The 18060-nt window shown below is 57.4% G+C and overlaps 2 protein-coding genes across 3 annotated transcripts; one reads left to right on the plus strand and one right to left on the minus strand.

The window, feature by feature from the left end:
• Positions 1–3989: 3989 nt before the first annotated feature.
• RND2 (Rho family GTPase 2) lies at positions 3990–9794 on the minus strand. 2 transcript variants are annotated; one of them, XM_008701364.2, is made up of 6 exons: positions 9643–9794; positions 9071–9158; positions 8164–8273; positions 7273–7407; positions 6803–7053; positions 3990–4828 (listed from the first exon to the last, which is right to left on the minus strand). In XM_008701364.2, the coding sequence occupies exons 1-6, from the start codon at positions 9742–9744 to the stop codon at positions 4816–4818; spliced, it is 699 nt and encodes a 232-aa protein (XP_008699586.2). In that variant the 5' UTR covers positions 9745–9794; the 3' UTR covers positions 3990–4815. The 2 variants fall into 2 exon arrangements, with proteins under 2 accessions (XP_008699586.2, XP_040496494.1); XM_040640560.1 differs by lacking the exon at positions 3990–4828 and having other exon boundaries at positions 6241–7053.
• Positions 9795–11227: 1433 nt separating this feature from the next.
• VAT1 (vesicle amine transport 1) lies at positions 11228–17932 on the plus strand. Its single transcript, XM_040640561.1, has 6 exons — positions 11228–11674; positions 14464–14671; positions 15074–15244; positions 15320–15409; positions 15945–16186; positions 16328–17932. The coding sequence occupies exons 1-6, from the start codon at positions 11267–11269 to the stop codon at positions 16409–16411; spliced, it is 1203 nt and encodes a 400-aa protein (XP_040496495.1). The 5' UTR covers positions 11228–11266; the 3' UTR covers positions 16412–17932.
• Positions 17933–18060: the final 128 nt, after the last annotated feature.

Raw genomic sequence — 18060 nt, forward strand, 5'->3', positions numbered from 1 at the left:
CCAGCGAGGCCCCCTCCAGGCTGGATACTCAAGACAGATAAACGGCTGCCGCCATCACTGGAGAAATAATTATGATGTTCATGATAATCTCTTTGCGAGTTCAAAGCACTGGCACAACTATTATTTCTCCCTCCTCACTTGTTCCCTGGGAGATGGCCAGGGTAAAAATTGTTATTCCCACTTTATAGGTGATAAAACTGAGGTCCTTGCCAAAGGTAGCCCAGTGAATTGGTGGCAGAGCCGGAACTAAGTAGCCCGGGACTCCCTATTCATTAGAACACAGATGGAAATACCCTCATTATGTTGTCTGGGCTGTGTCTGTCTGGGAGAGAGGGAGTGTGGACCCCAGTTGAGTGGGGATAGGGGCCAGAGAAGATAAAAGAAAGTTTGTGACCCTGTAAAGTTTCTTTCTCTGCGATGCTGCAGGAGTTGGCACTGGTTAATTCCAGAAGAGTCCTGTTCTGTTTTGTTTTAAAACATGACCACACGTCCTAGATGAGGAAAGGGGGGAAAGGGGTGAATCTGAAGGTAACACAAACACGCAGGTAGGCAGATGTTTGCCGTCTTCTCCTGAAAACAACATAAAAGTGAATGGTAGCGCCTATTAGCAAGAGAAACTCAAACTACAACGTAATGGGTGTCTTCCCAGCTGTTAGGCTGTAGGTCTATGGAATAAACTGGGCCACATAGGTGTAAAATCTTTCCTTGGGGAAGCCTGTCCCCGGGGCCTGTGGAGGGGAGGCCTCTCCTGGGGGCTGCGGGCTCCTGGGGGCCGTCTCGGGGGCCCTCTGCAGCTGCCAGAGTAAGAAGCCTGCTGCTGCTGGGATCATCCCCAAGCCCACAGGGGCTCTAAAGTCATGGAAACGAAGTTTTGTGCCAGAACCTCCTCTGGTTTCTAATCAAATGCCAGAGAAATTAAGAAGAAGAAAAAAAAAATTTTTTTTTTAATTCAAGAGGCCATTTCCTGAAGATAGGGTCCCAGGGCTGTGCTGCGGGAAAGCAGTGATGACCTCTCCTGTCTTCTCTGGCTCCACCCTAAAGCCCAGGCCTTGTGCCCTCCAATCCCAGGCTGGCTCTGGGCTTTTCTCAGCTTTTAGCCCAACACCAGCCTCCATTACTCCTGGACTCCGCTGAGGCCTCAGCAGCCTCCCTGTGCCACCGGAGGCTGGGGGTACAGAAAGGGGCAGAGGGAGTACGACACCCGAGCCCAGAGAGACGGCGGCCGCACAACGTAGTGACTGCACTAAATGCCATAGAATTGTACACGTCGAAACGGCTAATTGAATGTTAGATGCGTTTCAGCCCAGGTAAAAACAGAAACTGAGCTGCCCTGGTTGCCCTTTGGGGTGGCGAGAGAAGCCGGGCCGCGGTGAGGGCTGAGGCTCCTTGCAGGGACTGGCAGGGAGCGACCATGGGAAGGCGGTCTGCCCACCCCCACCCCCTTCTCCAGGACCAGATGGGAACTGGGGGCGAGGGAGAAAGGCCCCACGGGGGCAGCGCCCGGGTCTGGGCAGAAGAGAGGCGCTCTGGCAAAGCGAGGAGGCTGCAGCCGCCCCTCATTTGCATCCTAAGTGATTGGTTTTCCCTGCTCGTCCCTCGTTAGGACACAATGGACAGTTGTGTGCTGGTGCCGCGGATCCCTTTACCGAGGGGGAGAGGAGCCGAGCAAGAGCGGCTGCCGGGCCCTAGAGAGGGGGTAGGTGTGGGGCCCCAGGGACTCTCACGTTCTCACACACAGAGCGGGGGCCTTAGAGAGTAAGCCAGCTCCCACATTTTACAGACGAGAGACTGAGGTGGTAGGAGGGGAGGAGGCTTCTGAGGCCGAGTTCAAGGCAGAACCGGAGTTTCGAAATCTACCCTCTAGAATTGAGTCTCTCATTAGGGGACTCACTCCACTTGCCTGCACTACCTTCTCCATCCCGTGTGGTTCGGTCGCCCTGGTCTCTTTCCTACTCTTCCAGGCCTGGGCTTCCATCAGTTCTCTCTCTTGTCCATCTCATCTCTCTGTTCTTGCCCCTCTCCGTCTTGTCTTTTTCCCTCCCGATTTCCAGGCAGCCGGGATCATTACTAAACTTCTAATTAACCCCTGCCCTAACGCGGGTGGGGCTGGCAGGAGAGGCAGTAATTTTGAAACTGTCTTGGTGTGTTTGGGGGATCGGTGGTGGGAGAGCTGATATGCGCTGGCCTATTACAAACCAGGCACTAGGACGGACATTTGACATAGTGGATCTCATTTCATCTTTTCAGTCTTGCAAGGTAGGTGTCCTTGGAGCCGAGGAGAGTAGGAGAGGCCCAGAGAGGTTGGGAAACAGGCAAGAGAACACCCAGCTGGCAAATGGTAGCTGTCTAACTCCAGAATCCCTGTTCTTCCACCCCACACCCTGTCATAGGGGCTAAAGCGGGTATGGGGTCCACTGATTCCGGGCTCCTGGGAGGCACAACCTCCCTGAAAGAGGCCACTGCTTTGTTGCTCCCCCTGGGCTGCACCTGCCTTTCCCCACAACTCTCTCTACCTTTTGGCTCCCACCTTCTCCTGGGCCCCTTCTGCCTGGTGTCTCACGAATGCAAGCTTAGGCCCCCGGGGGTCTGCAGAGACTGTGATCAAGAGGGAGAAGCTGACAAACCTAGCCCAGACCCCGGAGGTCTCCTCTTTGTGGGTCAAACTCGCCAGCATCTGCGTCTCTCATTGTGCTCTGGGGGAAGGGGAGAGTGGGGCGGGGGTGAGGGGGGATGGAGGGTGAGCGGGTGTCTGTGTGCATGAACATAAGGCCTCCGGGTTCATTCTGACACTGAATGAAAAACTCACCAATTATTCGTCCAATCTCATTAATATGCAGACAGACATCTGTTATTTAGGAGTCAACAGCAGAGGCATTTTCGTGGGGGGAGGGGCGCTCACGCACAGGCCCCTCGTTCCTTCAGCTGCTGGGGTGGGCGGCTGCTGGGGTGGGCAGCTGCTGGGGAGCCATCACACCCGCCTGGACGTGGAGCCTCCCCTCTCTCTGACCCTCACCCCCACCCACGAGGAGAGGGATTTACTAGAGATGGAGACAGACTCGGCTGGAAGGAGGAAGGTGGGAGGGGGCTGCACTGTGTAGAAGGAACTCTTTTGTTGGCAGAGAGCAAAAGGGGAGGGGGGACGCCATGGAAGAGCCAAACCCCTTTCTTGGGGAAGCGAGTACAGAGGAGGCAGAGACAGCTGTACCAGGATTGCCTGCTAGGGTCCTGGTGACACTGGCAACCTCAGGGACATGACCCCTAACCCCCACCTCCCTCAGCCTGCAGGACCAGTCTGAGCCTATCTGGGGTGAGGTCACCATGGCAACGTGGTGTTCTCACGCAGAGACTTCAGAAAAGTTTATGGGGGAGTTAAGAAAATCTGGGACCAAAGGACTTCAGCCTTTGGAGGAGTCATTAACGCTCTCTCTAGCCCTCAGGATAGATGTGGGAACAACACACGCAGACCTCCCCCTCCTGTCTTTTGGCCTTCCTCCAGCCTCTGAATCCTGAGCATAAGTAGCCCCTCCAAGAGGCCTTTCCCGATTCCCCCAGGCAGGCTCAGAAGCGCAAGCTGTAAGGAGTAAAGGCTGACACACCCGCTCGGCCACCTAGAAAGGGGCAAACAGCGGTCCCATAGCCTTCCTCCTCTCTGACTCTTCCTCAACAGCACAGCGGAGTAGACATGGCGATCAGCTCTTTTCCAGGTGTGAAGACCGAGGTTCAGACGGGTGCAGAACGTCACCAAAGGCTCCCCAGGGAGGAAGTGGCAGAGCAGAAACCCAGGTCCTCTGCTTCCAAATCTCCAGCTCTTTTTCATGACTGTCCCTTCGGGGAAGGCTGGAGTCCCAAGGGGATGACCCTCAGTCCGCTGAAGCATTTCAGGGGTTAGACCAAGTCCCCGCCCCTACCCTCACCCCTTCCTTCTCCCTCCTCCCTCCAGGGCAGGCTGATGGGGGGTGTGTGTGTGTTAAGAAACACTGGCAGCATCACAGCGTGATTAGTTGTTTATTTCATTAAATGATTAACGAGGCTACATTGTTTCCCAAACGGGTGTCTAATTTGTGGGGGAAACAGCTGTGGAGGAGGAAGCTGGGTCTGACTGGGTCTGACTTCTGCATCTGGGGTGGGGGTGTGGGTAGAGTCCTCTCCCTCCAGCCTGCTGGGGCCTTTGAGGATCTAGAAGCAGCCCCATTCCCTCCTCCCACCCATTGAGCTCCTTAGCCCAGCAGCACAGCCTCCTCCCGGGAAATCAAACGTCTGGCACCCCAGACCTGCAGAGGAGACTACAACCTGTTCCTGGTGGTATTGGAAACCTATTAAACTTTGGGGGTTTCCCCCGCTGATTTATTTTCCTAATTATGTTTGCTTTAGGCGGATATTGAAATGCATCTGCATTCCCTGAGCAAGGCAGGAGAGGGCAGTTGGGAGAAGAGAGGGGCCCAGGCGCTCTGCACTTTGGTGGCTATAGGCTTGAGTCTGCTTTGCATCAAAGTCCAAAGTAAAGAAAAAAAGCCATGGCCCCAAATCCCAGGTTGATGGTGTGGCGGGTCCCTGTGGAGGAGGGGTCAGTCCTCAGAGCCCCCTAGCTGGGCGCCAGCTCTCTCCAGCACCCTCCATCCAGGACTCGGGATCCTGGAGGAGGGTCTTGGAGGGTCTTGGAGTCAGCTCCTAACCTCAGTTTGGGTGCCCAGTACCCTTGAAGCTGTCCCAGAATCCTGGAGGAGATTAGCTGAGATGGACCCGGATGGGGTCCTATAGGAGAGGGAGGGAAAGGGGTGTCTGACGAGCCAGCAGTGGGTGGGATTTCCTTTCCTCTCAAGACTGGGTCCTGGCAGAGGGAAGGAGAAGCTGTTTTAAACGACACATCTCAGAGCCCAATGCCCCCGAGCCCCCATCACCTCATCCAGATACCCATCTATCCAAAAACCAAACCTGGTCCCTTCATTCTCTGCTTGAAATCCCTGGTCCCTCCTCACATCCTCAGAATGAAGACCTGGTTCCTTTTTGGGCCCTGCGGTGGCCTCGATGTCCCTTCCTGGCCTTGTCTTCTGTCCTCCTTGCCAGGGCAGCCCCAACCGTGCCACACTCTTTCTCATCGCCACGTGTTCGCACATGCTTACCCTCAGCCCAGAGCGCCTTTCCTACCCCTTCCGTGCCTGCCAGACAAACTCCTCTGTAACCCTTGGGACCTGGCTCGGAGGATTGGGTGCCTGAGGCCGTAAGGAGCTCCCACAGGCAAGGCACTGTCACACCTGGGGTACCTCTCGTCCCGTCGGGCTGGCCTCCAGAGCACAGAGCCAGGTCTTGTCACAACCCCAAGCCGGGGTCTGGCGCAGCTGGTGCTCAGTGCATATCCACTGAATGAACGAGGGAGGGATGGGCTGCGAATTCGGGGGGAACCCAGCAGATGGGAGGGTGAGGTTTGTGCTCTCTCCCAGAGAGTGTCTGGAAGAACGGGCTGGGGCTGGGGGAGGGGACCGCCAGGGATGGTTCCTGGGGGAGAATGTCACCGAAAAGAGGCCAGTGGGACCAGAGCCAGGGAGGGAATACAGGACAATGTGAAACCAGACTCCCAAGAAAACAGACCAGCACTGTCTTTCCTGACAACGGAGAGCTCCAGCCAGCCCCTCCACCGGCTTTCCTCCTCTCTGGGGTTGTGGGGCGGGGGGACAAGGGGGGCAGTGACCTTAACTCACAGCTGATGTTCCCTCCAAAATCATCCAGGAATTCAAGACGGAAAGGAGGTGAGAGCCCCTGCCCCCACCTCCAAGGAAACCCCAGAATCAAACTACTGCCCCTTTGGGTAACTTCACCGCAGAGACGAGTCAGTCTCTGTGACATGCAGGCTTTTGAAACTTTCCCTACCCCCACAACTCCTAGAGCACCAGCAGATTCCAAGGTGGGAGTGGAGATGGTGTCCGAGGGGCCTGGACCACTTCAGCAAGACCCCCTCCCAGCAGAGCAGGGGGCCCCAGCTGGGCTGAGGAATGAATTGCACATCAGTCCACTTTAAAACCCCCAATGGCCTTCGGATTGTCTGGCTCATTAACTGAGATGAATATTCCCAAGATCTCTCACTCCCCCACCTCTGGCTCCTAAAAGGACACTGCTAATCTGACCCATGGCTTTTTTCCTCTGTGGGCACAGACCAGAAAGTTCTTCCTGAAGTCTAACTTCCCCTCCCGCTGCTAGAAATTGGTAGATTGGGTTTTTAGCAAGCAACAAAACTAAAGCCACAGCCGTTTTCCATGGACATGGGCTTTATTTGGGGACAGTTGGGGGAAGGGATTGAGGAGGTAGGACTGTGGGTAGATGGGGGAGGGGCTTCTCAACTTGCTTTTTAATTTAGTGCATGTTGCCTGGAGGTTAGGATGAGTAAGAACAGCTGTGGAAGGGAAAGGCGAGAAAAAGGGAAGGTCACAGAATGGACACTTTCCCTAGAGAGAAGGAAGCCAGGGCCAGGATATGGATCCTGGGTGTGGGGCGGGAAGGCACCCTTCATCTACTAAGACTTAACCAAAGTCGCTGCTTGATGCCGGCTTCCCCAACCCCCTCCCCAGCCCAGCTCCCAGCCCAGATGCCTGTCCTGCTGGCTTCCTCCACTTCCTGTGGAGAGGAGGGGAATGAGGGCGTGGGGAATGGTGGCACCCTTCTGCCTTCAGCTCTCCTGCCCAGGAGAATCACTCCCTCAGCCCGCCCTGGAGTCCCTGCCAGAGTCAGGCGGTCAGGAAGTCAGGTGCTGCAGGGGACTGGTTGTGCCCTCACCGCACTCCTTACACTCTGCCCCACCCCGGGCCCTCACATGAGGTTGCAGCTCTTGGCTCGATCCTTGTGTATCTCGCTCTCGGTCCCGGTCCCTCGGTCTGGCCGGCCTGCCAGCTGAGCAGATCTCTGCAGTCCACGGCGTGAGTCAGTACGACGCAGCTGCCTATGGCCGCGGCCAAGGGAGGCCACTGTGGCCACATGGAAGACATCCCTCACGCTGCGCTCAGAGGACCGGGAGGAGCACTCCACGTAGGACACAGCCCCTACCTGCTTGGCCAGCACAGTGCCCTGGAAGGATGGAGTGCATGCGGGAAGTTATGGGACTTAGCTTGCAGCTCGGCAAGGGGCAGGGAGGCTGAGGGCTTGGGGGTGGGGGGTGTGGTCAAGGGATCAGGTCAGAGGCCAGGGCAAGGGAGGAGCCAAGTAGGGTGTTTTCAAATCAGAGATAGGGAGGGGCAGAGGTGAAGAGGTCTAGGCTGGGACTAGGTCAGAGGTCAAGAGTCCCACCTGCTCATGTGTAACAGGGATAAGCCTCTGCTTGGACAGCTCCCTCAGTGTGGCCAGGTCGGTGCGCATGTCCAGTTTACAGCCAACCAGCACAACCTTGGCATTGGGGCAAAACTCCTGAGTCTCCCCTTGCCACTATTTGGGGGAAGAAAACAGTTATGGAGGGATAGGAGGAGGCACACGGTGGACCCTTGCTCCACGCTAGGAGAACACCCTTCCTCACACCATGCAGAAACCATGCACCCCTCTGGACTCTCCCGAGTGAGCAAGAAGGTAGGAATGGTGGGCTTGGGCTGGAAGCAGGATGGGGTGTAGGAGAAGGGGAGGGAGGAAAGGGCTGGGTGGGGCTGTGGGGTCAGGGGCTCTGCTTCTACCTCAGTGGCCATGAAGGGTCTAGCGGCGTGATACCTTCCCATTCCCACCCGCTTTCCCAAATTTGTTCCTGAGAACAGACCAATCTGCCCTCCCTCCCCCACCTGGGAACTAGGGCTGCTTTAGCTGACTTCTGTCCATTCAACGTGGGCTTTTCTCATGGAAATAGAGGCCTGGAGAGGAGACCACAGGGCTCTCCTGAGCTCCTGGAGCAGCATTCCCATCCCCTCCATCTGCGCTTCCACACCCAAGGAGATGGGAAGGATGGATAAGGAATCCCTTGAGTACTTCTCCCTGCCCTCCTCTATCTCCCCCAGATACCGAATCCAGCTCTGAGGACAGACTTCCAGGAAGTGGGGGGGGGGAGTGGGGGGGGGATGGGGAAGGACAAGAGCTTCACACACTCTCCAGCTGATGACCATGCCCCAGGCATCACTCCCTCCTCCTGGCCCATGTTGTGTCAGGACCATGGTTTTTGGTCCCCCTCTGTCTAGCCATGCTGCTTTCCCAGGCTCCCACCTTCTTGAGGACACTGTCCAGTGTTTCGGGTCTGCTAATGTCGAAACAGATGAGCACAGCATCGGAATCAGGATAGGCCAGAGGCCGGACGTTATCATAGTAAGAGGAACCTGAGCGAAGACAGGGAGGGAGGGGACAGAGGAGGGTCCTGAGTGGGTGGGAGGCCTGGAAGGGAATGGGAGACCTTACCAACGCTGGCCAAGGGATGCTAGGAGCAGAGAATGGAAAAGAGCAGTTATTAATACCCATGAAGGAGTCTGGGTTTCTCCAAGGAGGGGAGCAGGCAGAGAGGGGAGGTTAGATGGCAGAAAACAGCTCTCTACTTCCCTAGGGGTTTCTCTAAAAGTAATCATTCTTAATCTTTTCTGAGTTTTTGAGAAGCTTATGAAATCTCTCAACATTCTCAAAATTTTGCATGTGCTTTCTGGGCTTTGACAGACATCTTCTAAAGCCCTCCAGGGGAGCTGAGTAAAATAAAAACCCTCCTCCTTTTTTTGGAGGAGGGGAAGGGGCAGAGCTTTCCCACCCATTTGGGACATCTCAGATTTCTAGACTTCAGTCTAGAGAAGCAGTTCCCCATCCCTCAAAGAAATTCTAAATGTCTTTTCTAAACCCAGCCCTGTCTCCTAAGAAACACGTTCCAAAATAAATCCATTCCTCCCAACTTTCCCAGGTAGGCAGAATCCAGCTGAGAGGATCAGATACTGGGCTTTCTCCCACAGGACAAGGTTTCTATATGTCCCTATAAGCTCTGCCTCAGTTTCTCTGGCTTTAAGCAGAAAATTAATTTTCCTTCCTCCTAAAATTGGATGGATGGACTGGGCTTACCTGGAGCCTAAGGGTCTAGCCAAGGGAGGGGCAAGGGTGGGGGCCTAGGAAGTCAGGGTGACCCCAGGGACTTGGCTACCTGAAGTGTCCCACATGTTGAGCTCAATGCGGCGCTTGTCGATCTCAAAGCTTGCGGTGTAGTTCTCAAACACAGTGGGGACATAACTCTGCAGAGAGGGATGGGTCAAGATGAGATCCTCCAGTCTTCATCCCAGACAAATGCCTTCCTCACTCCCACACACCGACCAGCCCAGCCCCTGGACACAAGTTGGTCTGGTGTTGGGCAAAGGGGAGATCCCAGGAACGGCTGCCTAAGCGGAATATCTGCTAGGCTCCCAGATCCCCTCCCGGTCCCTTCAGACCCTAGTTCTTCCCCTCTCCAATGCCCAGGACCCCCGACATTCCCCTAGAGTCCCCTTCTGGATCCTCTGGTTCTCCCAAACCCCATTCATCTCACCCTGGTCCCCAATTCCTTCCATCCAAATCCTCTGCAGTCCCCCAGAGCCCCCAACGTCTCCCTCGGTCCCTGTTTTTCCGAGCCCTTCTCTCTCGACCCTCGTTACCCCGGCACCCATTTCGGTCCGTCCATAGGGCCCTAATCACCCACCCCCGAGGCCTTAGCGCCCTCCTCCCAAGACGCGGGTCCCTCACCCCGGGGTAGGCGTCCTTGGCGAACACCTGCAGCAGCGCCGTCTTGCCGCACTCCGCGTCCCCCACCACCACGATCTTGCAGCGGCCGCTCTGCCCCTCCATAGTCCAGGCTACGCGCCGGCCCCCTGCGCAGCCCCCCTCCGGGGCCCCGCTGCCGCCTCCCCCGCCGCTGCAGCTGCAGCCGCTCGGGCCGCCGACACCGGCATCTCGCGGGCCCGCGCCGAGCCCCCGCCCGGGGCCGCGGCCCCCCCTAAGCCCCGCCCCCAGCCCGACGGCCGCGCCCCCGGCCCCGCCTCCCGCCCGCGCAGCCGGGGGGCGGGGCCCAGAGGAGCTGGGCGGGGCCCGGGGAATCCGAGGGCACCGAGCAGGGTTTCAGCTCGCTGGGGTGCTCTGGAGAACCCCTGAGGGTTTGGGGCGGGCCAAGCCGGGCTTATTTGACTGTGTTGACTTCCTTGGAGAGGGGCGCGGGACAGAGTTCAAGTGAAGTTCTGAGGGGTAGGGTGAAAGCGGCAAACGCGCGAGGCTCAGGCCTTCTGCGTGCCCACGCGTGCACGCCGGTGTGCTAGTGCGGACACGCGCGGGGGCAGCCATCCACTTCCTGAACAGGAGGGGGCGCAAGGTGGTAGGAGAAGGAGGGAGTCTTTGGGGTTCCGTCTTCCCCTTCCTCTCTCAACGTCCCGGCAGGGAGTCTTGGGGATATGAGGGTATGGACTCCAACACACCCACCCGGTCAATGGTGACATCATGGCTTTCCGTCCCCATGGCAACGGACGGCCCAGTCTGGGGCTGGGGTGGCTTAACGGCGGGCCTGGACCAGCAGGGAAGTTTCTCCAGCCAAGCTCAGGGTGGAAAGTTTTGGGGGAGCTGCGTCCTCTGGTGGATACTTCGGGGAGACAGAGTGGGGAGGAAGAGGAAAATAGAATTGCGCACAATGACAGCCCTGATGGAGCCAGAGACAAGCTCTACTCATTAAAGGCTTGATCCGGAATCTAATGATAATCACACCACTGTTTTGAGTTGCATAGCATCTTTTACCTTTTAAAAGCGCTTCTTTAAATCGGTTATATTCGATTTAATTTTATCTTTTAGAGCACCATTTTACAGAAGGGAAAGTTGAGGCACGGAGCTTAACAGTCAAATGAAAAGTTTTAAAGACTCGGTCTCCCTGCTTCAAGTTGCCACTGCAAGACCACACGAATGGGTCACATATGGGTAGAGTTAGAGCCTGAGGAACAGCTTAGTTGGGTTCTAGTCCACAGGTGACCGGCTCCCCAAATCTGATGTAAGCTCAGGTTTTGGGATCGTTCTTCAGATTGTCCTTTTACATATTAACTTGCATAAAGTTTATGATGAATAAATAAGCAAATTAAGTCGCAGTCTGCATGACCTTAAGAATGCCCTCGCGCCGGTCTCTCTCCAGATGTTCCTGGTCTCCACCTTTCGCGCTCCTGCAACACCCGTGCTGTGGCCCTGGCCCTTTAAGTTGGCGCGCGAGGCCCCGCCCCTGGCCTGGCGCCCCGCCCCTCCCGCGCGTAGTCCGCAGCCGCCGCTCCTCCCGACACGTCCCCGCCCTCCCCAGCTGTGCACCCTCGGTCCAGCTGCGCGCACGTCGGGAGTCCCAGACATGTCGGCTGAGAGAGAGGTAGCCGAGGCGGCCACCGTGGTGGCGACGGCCGAAGCAGGGGCCGGAGAAGACACCTCTTCTCAGCCCCCGAAAACCGAGGCCGCTGGCGACGCCCAGCCATCCGCGACTTCCGAGGGGGCCGCCGCCGCGTCGCCGCCGCCGCTGCGGTGCCTGGTGCTCACCGGCTTCGGCGGCTACGACAAGGTGAAGCTGCAGAGCCGGCCGGCCGTGCCCCCGGCCCCCCGCCCTGGCGAGCTGACGCTGCGCGTCCGGGCTTGCGGGCTCAACTTCGCCGACCTTATGGCCCGGCAGGGGCTGTACGACCGGCTGCCGCCCCTGCCCCTCACTCCGGGCATGGAGGGCGCCGGCGTCGTGATCGCGGTGGGCGAGGGAGTCCACGACCGCAAGGTGAGCGGGACAGGGCAGAGCAGGGAGAGGCTGCCCAGGCCACCGGGTAGTGGGGCTGGAGTGGGCGGGGGCCGGGGGTGTGGCAGGGCGGAGGAAACTGGCACTGATCCGGGCAAAAGGGCATGGAAGGCGTTGGGAAGGAGCCTGTGTTACGAGGTCCCTGGGGAACTGGGTTTATATTGGAGGGTAGGTACTGGAGGTAGAGTTATCGCCCCCTCCCCAACTGTTTTTAATTGTGGCCGCCGCCCAGAAGCGGCGGCGGCGGTGGTAGTTTGAAGCGGGGGGAGGAATACAATAAAGCACCCAGGCGCATGCGCACAACGACCTTACCGCCACCACCCCCCGCCGCCCCTTGCCAGCCCCCCGATTAAAACCACACCTGTACCCCTGCCACCAAACACTCCCTGGGTAATTGTGGTCTGTGACCCTGAGTACCGATTAGCGCCTTTTTCCCCGAAGAAGCTTGAGGAGCTCTGTAGTCCGGGTTGGGCGGGGACGCATGACCCTGCCAGAGCCCCAGTCACATGCAGCCCCGTGGTCTGTGGGGGTGTGAGGAGGCCCCTCCCAGATCAGGGCCAAAGAGACGAGGCACGCCCATCATGGAGGAGAGGGAGCCTGGCATCCGCTCTCCCACCGGCCTTACACTGCCACTCTGATTTAGGCGTTGGTGGGGGTGAGATTGGGTCTCTAGATCTTTGTCTTAGGCTCTCTGTATCTCGTGACTGCACTATCTCCTCCTCCAGTGACTCAGCCAGCGGGCCATGACCCCAGGCTGCACTTGGGAACGTTGGGGAACTGGGACAGGGTGGGGGGAACATGCCTCTGCATTCCTCTGGGAGGACCCTCGCCTCAGAAACCCCGGCGGTGCCCATTCGGACTGGGGAGGGGGTGTGGCACCGGGAGCAGGTTGGCCCAGCTCTGCCGGTCTGTTTCTCCTTTCGTTTATCATTAATTTTGGCCACAAACCCGGACAGCGGAGAGTTCCAAATGAGCAACTTTTTGAGAGACCTGGGGTGAAGCCTTTGCACGTTATTCGTTTGGGGTTTCTTTTAAGAATCAGCTCCCTGCAAGAGAGGCGCCCTCAGATGCGGCCTTCCTCTTGCAGGACCTGCTAGTCCCAGATCCCAGAGCTGGAACTCTTGAATATATTGTGCATGCCAACGTCTCCTCCTTAAAGGGCTTCGGCCTCCATCCCGCTATGGCCCCACCCTTTCCACTGACTCCTAAGTAATCCCACTCTTGAGAAGGTGCTAAGGAGAATTTCGTGTGTGTGTGGGGGGGAGGGGATGGTAGTTCATGTTTGAAGGCCGCCCACCTAACCTCCCTCCCCACACTTTCCGCTTAGTAAATACAGGATATCCTGTCCAAGGCAAGAACCTGATGTAAGAGGCTGGATTCTGTGGGGAGAGCCCTCCTTCCCTCCTGATGTCTGGACTGGGGAGGGGTCATGGCCCTGCCCTGTGATGGGCTGAGGGGTCAGCTTTTGGCTGGGTAGGTGAGCCTTGTTCTGGGTCAGATTGGACACCAACCTGGCTGACCACTGCACTTTCCAGCAGTCCTGGGCTATTTCTGAGTCTCCTAGACCTGAGTCCGAGGGTGGAATGCTTCCATTCCTCAGACCTCATCTCAGGCCAGTGCTTGCAAGGAAAGATCCCAGCCTGCCTTCAGTCCTCCTTGTCAGTAGAGTGTGGGGGCTTGAGGACATGAAAAGGAGTGTGAGTGGGAGTCCCATGCCCTCTCTCCCATGGATCCCAAGTCTCCTTAATATACAGAATTCCCATAATTCCTGGCAGGGACCAAAACAGACCCAGATTGTCCTGGAATAGCACCCACACTTCCCTATCCGTGGCCTTCAGAGAGTGAGGAGAGGCCTTGCTTTCTCCAGAGATTGCCCCCCTTCTTTCCTCCCTCCTCTTGACCCCAGATGCTAAGCTGGAGGGAAAGATTTCATATTCTTAGCTCCCTTTCCCTCCTGCAGTGAGGCTCTTGTGCAGGTGGCTGGTGCAGGGGAGAGGGCGCAGGGGAGTGGGATGCCTCTTCCTGTTGGATTGGGGGCTGTGTGGCTGTCCTTGTCAATCACCCCAACCCCCTGTCTCTGGGTGAAGGTGTTTTCTGGGCCCCCAGTGCTGGCTCAAATGCTTCTCGTGAGGTGATTGCACCAGCCCTAGCTGTTCGGAGATCTTTACAGGCACTTTATCATTGTTATTACCTAATACTACGAACTGTTTACTCTGTGCCAGACATTGAGCTAAAAGTCACAGAATGATTTTTTTTGCCACTTAATCCTCATAATTGCTCTATTTTAAAGACAGGAAAACTGGGGCTCAAAAAGGTTAAATAGTTTTTATTTGCCTAAGGTCACACTGTCAGTAAACAGCTGAGCCCATTTTTTTAACGAAAACAGTTTGATGTCTTTAACTATACTTCATGCTGCCCGAACTATAAGCTTCTTGCATTCAGGGATCTTGCACAATAGTGAAGCATAAGATCTGTAAAGTCGCGATAAGGACAATATGTACCTCAAAGAGCTGGGAAGGATTAATCGAGCATTTATATGTAATAAACTCACTGTAGCACTTATAATAGGGCCTGGCCTCTGACAGGCACTCAGTAAAGGTATGTTGTTATTGTTTTCCATGGTAGTAGTATTACTATGAGCACGAGGACTGTGGCTGCTTCTGTTGCTACTTCATTGTCAGGAAGAGGGCCTTGTACAGAGTGGAAGGTCATAAATCGCCAGTGGGTGAATGAGCGAGGAACTGAACGATGCTCTTCTTTCATTCTTCAAGGTCGGGGACCGGGTGATGGTGTTGATCCGGGCAGGCATGTGGCAGGAGGAGGTGACCGTGCCCTCAGCCCAGACCTTCCAGATGCCCGAGGGCATGACCTTTGAGGAAGCCGCTGCCTTGCTGGTCAATTACATCACAGCCTACATGGTCCTCTTTGACTTCGGCAATCTACGGCCCGGCCACAGCGTCTTGGTACACATGGCCGCAGGTGACAGGCCCCCTTCCTTTGTCCCCCCTCCTTACCCCACCCAGATTTCCTTCGGCCCCTTCCCTGCAGCCTGTCTGGACGGTCGTCATGGCAACACCAGGCTGCCTTGGCCTGTGGCTCCCAGAGGCCTCTGCAGTGTTGTTGCTGTGGTAACGTTCAGGCGCCAGGTCCAGCCTGGTGTGCTATCCATAGCAACGTGCCCTCACCCGGCACCCCCTCCTTTGCCAGCTACCCTCCCCCCTAATTCTCAGTCATGGATATTGGACCTGGTTGTGAGGAGAGAAAGCCTCAGAATGTGCCCAGGCCCAATGAAGGGGATGAGCAGAGTCCTCGAGCGGCAAGAATGGAGAGCGGTGGCGGGGTGCCTCCACGTCCCCTCCTCATGAAAGCGTCTTGCTGCAGGGGGTGTGGGTATGGCCGCCCTGCAGCTGTGCCGCACGGTGGAGAACGTGACGGTGTTCGGCACGGCGTCAGCCAGCAAGCACGAGATGCTGAAGGAGAACGGGGTCACACACCCCATCGACTATCACACGACTGACTACGTGGATGAGATCAAGAAGATCTCCCCCAAAGGTGGGGTTGGGGTGTGGGCAGGGGCAGGGTGGCCCAGGACAGGGAGGGGCACTCCAGAGCTGCGGCTCCTGACAGGAGTGGACATCGTCATGGACCCTCTGGGTGGGTCAGATACTGCCAAGGGCTACAACCTCCTCAAACCCATGGGCAAAGTGGTCACCTATGGTGAGTGAGCAGGCGGGGGATGGAGAGCGCTGTAGGGGAAGCCGGGGGTCTGAAGGGTGGGATGCAGCGGCCCAGGGTCTCCGGCGAGCATCAGGGTTAGGGTTAGGCCGGGCTGCGTACCGTGTTCGGATTGCTGCCTCGGGGCGCAGCTGACGTCATTCTCATTCCCTCCCGTTCCTGCGAGTCACACACAGGGAATTCTGTGTTCTTTCTATGCTCCTGGGTGGGGATCCTTCCGCATGCGAAATCCGTCAGTCTGCCTTCCTTCGTCCTACCCTCCTGGGCTTCTTGGGCGAGTTGCATTTTCATCTGAAAAACTGTTCACACACACAAAAATCAACAAATAAATAAAGTCAAGGGCAGTCCTTGAGTTTCGGGCGTCCGTTTGGGCCTGGCAGCCAGCAGGTGGGGGGCGCCGGCGCTCGCTGCGCCGCTGTGGACGGTCGTGCGAGGCCCACGGGGGGCCGGCGAGCGTGGATTTGCCCAGGGATGCGCCTGGCACTGGACTCACAGGCCGCGTCCCCTCGTTCCGCAGGAATGGCCAACCTGCTGACCGGCCCCAAGCGGAACCTGATGGCCCTGGCGCGCACGTGGTGGAACCAGTTCAGCGTGACGGCTCTGCAGCTGCTGCCGGCCAACCGCGCCGTCTGTGGCTTCCACCTGGGCTACCTGGAGGGTGAGGTGGAGCTGGTCAGCGGCGTGGTGACCCGCCTCCTGGCTCTGTACAACCAGGGCCGCATCAAACCCCACATCGACTCCGTGTGGCCCTTCGAGAAGGTAGGTGGGACGGCTGCTGGGAGGGTCGGGGTGGGACCCCCGCAGGCTGGGCTCCCAGGGCTGGGATTCCTGGGAAGGGGAGGGCTGGCTCCCTGGAGGGACCGGACGGCCCTGGGAGCTGCGTCTTGTCTTCCTGTCCAGGTGGCGGACGCCATGAGGCAGATGCAGGAGAAGAAGAATGTGGGCAAAGTCCTCCTGGTGCCTGGACCGGAGAAGGAGAACTAGGGCGGGCGCTGGCGGACCCTCAGGGCCCGGGAAGAGAGACGCTGCGGGGGCCGCATTGCGCTGGTCAACAGACTCTCTCACATTTCATCCTCTATCGTCACGCTCTGCCCTCTCTCCCCCGAAGGTCTCTATCCTGATGACCTCTCCCCTGCCCTGTTCTGTCTCCTTATGCAGGGCTACCCCCTCCCCCCTTCCTGGCCTCGGAAGAGGTTGGGAAGTGACCACTTGGATGTCTGGGCCCTGCCAAGGGGACAGGGAGGGTCAGAGGGAGGCCGGCTGCTTCCTGCCCCCACCCTTTCCCTGGGCCTGCTGTGCTGCTTTTGTGCCAAGGTTAGCCAATCCCTTTCCGTCCAGTTCTGTGTGCTTCCCCCTCTGCCTCATCTCCCCCTCCTCCCCTGCCCCGCCCCCACCCCACCCCCAAAGAATTGAAATGTCAGCTCAGGATATGGGGCCAATCTGTGTGAATCCAGCATGTCCCCTGTCTCACCCTCATGTCCCTTCAACCCGGGCCGACCAGTGCCCACCTCTGAACTCTGTCACCTCGTTGCATGGCCTTGTCCTCTTGTCCCCATCTCCTTAAGCACAGTTGGGCTTCTTCCACCTCCAGGTTTTCTGCCCCTCGTAACCAAGGTTGCCTCTTGCAACAAGGGTGGGAATCAGACCTGCTCCCCTAGGTCGCAACTCTGTGGGAGAGACACAGAGCCTCCCCGCCCCCGCCGCTCCCCAGCCTTCACTGAGTTCTCTGGAGTTGTTCTCAGTGCCTTAGCAACGGAAAACCTGTGCGTGTGTGTGGGTGTGGGGGGGTGTCCCTGTCTCACACCTCCTTCTCCACCCTGTACTCCCCAGTGCCTTCCTCGTTCTGCCAGAGCTGGGGTTTTGCTGCCTCCCGGTCCCACAACACTGCCAAAAATCTGTGTGTGTACCAGCAGGTTGGGGGGGGGCAGCCCCGAGCCTCCTGGGGTCTGTGCCATGTCCTGTCTCTGGGGCTGTCATTTCTCTAGGGGTGGTGAAGGAGAAGGCGGTGGGGAAGCTTTCTCCGCCTTGCGGATAAGTGTGGCATTTACCAGCCAGAGCTCTGAGAGGCAATGCCATCTGTTTCTTGTTCTGGGACCAAAGTAAAAATCAAAGCACATTTCCCGCGTCATTAAGGGAGGCCCGCTGCTTTCTCAGAGCAGGGGGCAGCTTTTCGAACTCAGCCCCAAACTTTGTTTACATGGGTGGGGAGCTGGAACAGGGGAATACAGGGGGGTGGGTTCAGACCTGGGCCGCTGGAACCAAAGTGGGGACTTCCTGGAGTAGGGGTGTAACTCCCTCTGCTCTCTGATACGGAATTAGGTAGGGTTCTGGAATTAGGTAGGGTTCTTGCCCAGCCACTGCCAGTGGGAGGTGGGGGGAGGGGCTCAGCCTCTTCATTGTCTAAATGAGGCCTAAACGTGTGAAGTGCGAGTTCTGCTTTCGTGTACCCCACCCCGTTTTACCGAAGCTGCCTTTGTGTTTGTGTCAATAAAAAGCCAAACCCTGGGTCCTGGATGTTGCCTCTTGAGAGTTGGAGGGGAAGGTGGGCTCCCGGAAGGCCAGCGCCGGGAGTGGAAGGTTAGGGTTCCTTCTTCCATGCTCAAATCAAGTTTCCTTTCAGGAAATGAAATGAG

This window comes from Ursus maritimus, unplaced genomic scaffold, assembly GCF_017311325.1.
Source record: "Ursus maritimus isolate PB19 unplaced genomic scaffold, ASM1731132v1 scaffold_24, whole genome shotgun sequence".
Taxonomy (NCBI): domain Eukaryota; kingdom Metazoa; phylum Chordata; class Mammalia; order Carnivora; family Ursidae; genus Ursus; species Ursus maritimus.

Excerpts from the sequence above, each read along its gene's own strand:
- VAT1 (XM_040640561.1), top strand. The coding sequence starts at position 11,267 with ATGTCGGCTGAGAGAGAGGTAGCCGAGGCGGCCACCGTGGTGGCGACG. Across the intron at positions 11,675-14,463 it reads AGGGAGTCCACGACCGCAAG|GTCGGGGACCGGGTGATGGT; the intron begins GTGAGCGGGACA and ends TCATTCTTCAAG. Across the intron at positions 15,410-15,944 it reads GGGCAAAGTGGTCACCTATG|GAATGGCCAACCTGCTGACC; the intron begins GTGAGTGAGCAG and ends CTCGTTCCGCAG.
- RND2 (XM_008701364.2), bottom strand. The coding sequence starts at position 9,744 with ATGGAGGGGCAGAGCGGCCGCTGCAAGATCGTGGTGGTGGGGGACGCG. Across the intron at positions 9,159-9,642 it reads CCAAGGACGCCTACCCCGGG|AGTTATGTCCCCACTGTGTT; the intron begins GTGAGGGACCCG and ends CCCTCTCTGCAG. Across the intron at positions 7,408-8,163 it reads TGGACAGTGTCCTCAAGAAG|TGGCAAGGGGAGACTCAGGA; the intron begins GTGGGAGCCTGG and ends TCCCCCAAATAG.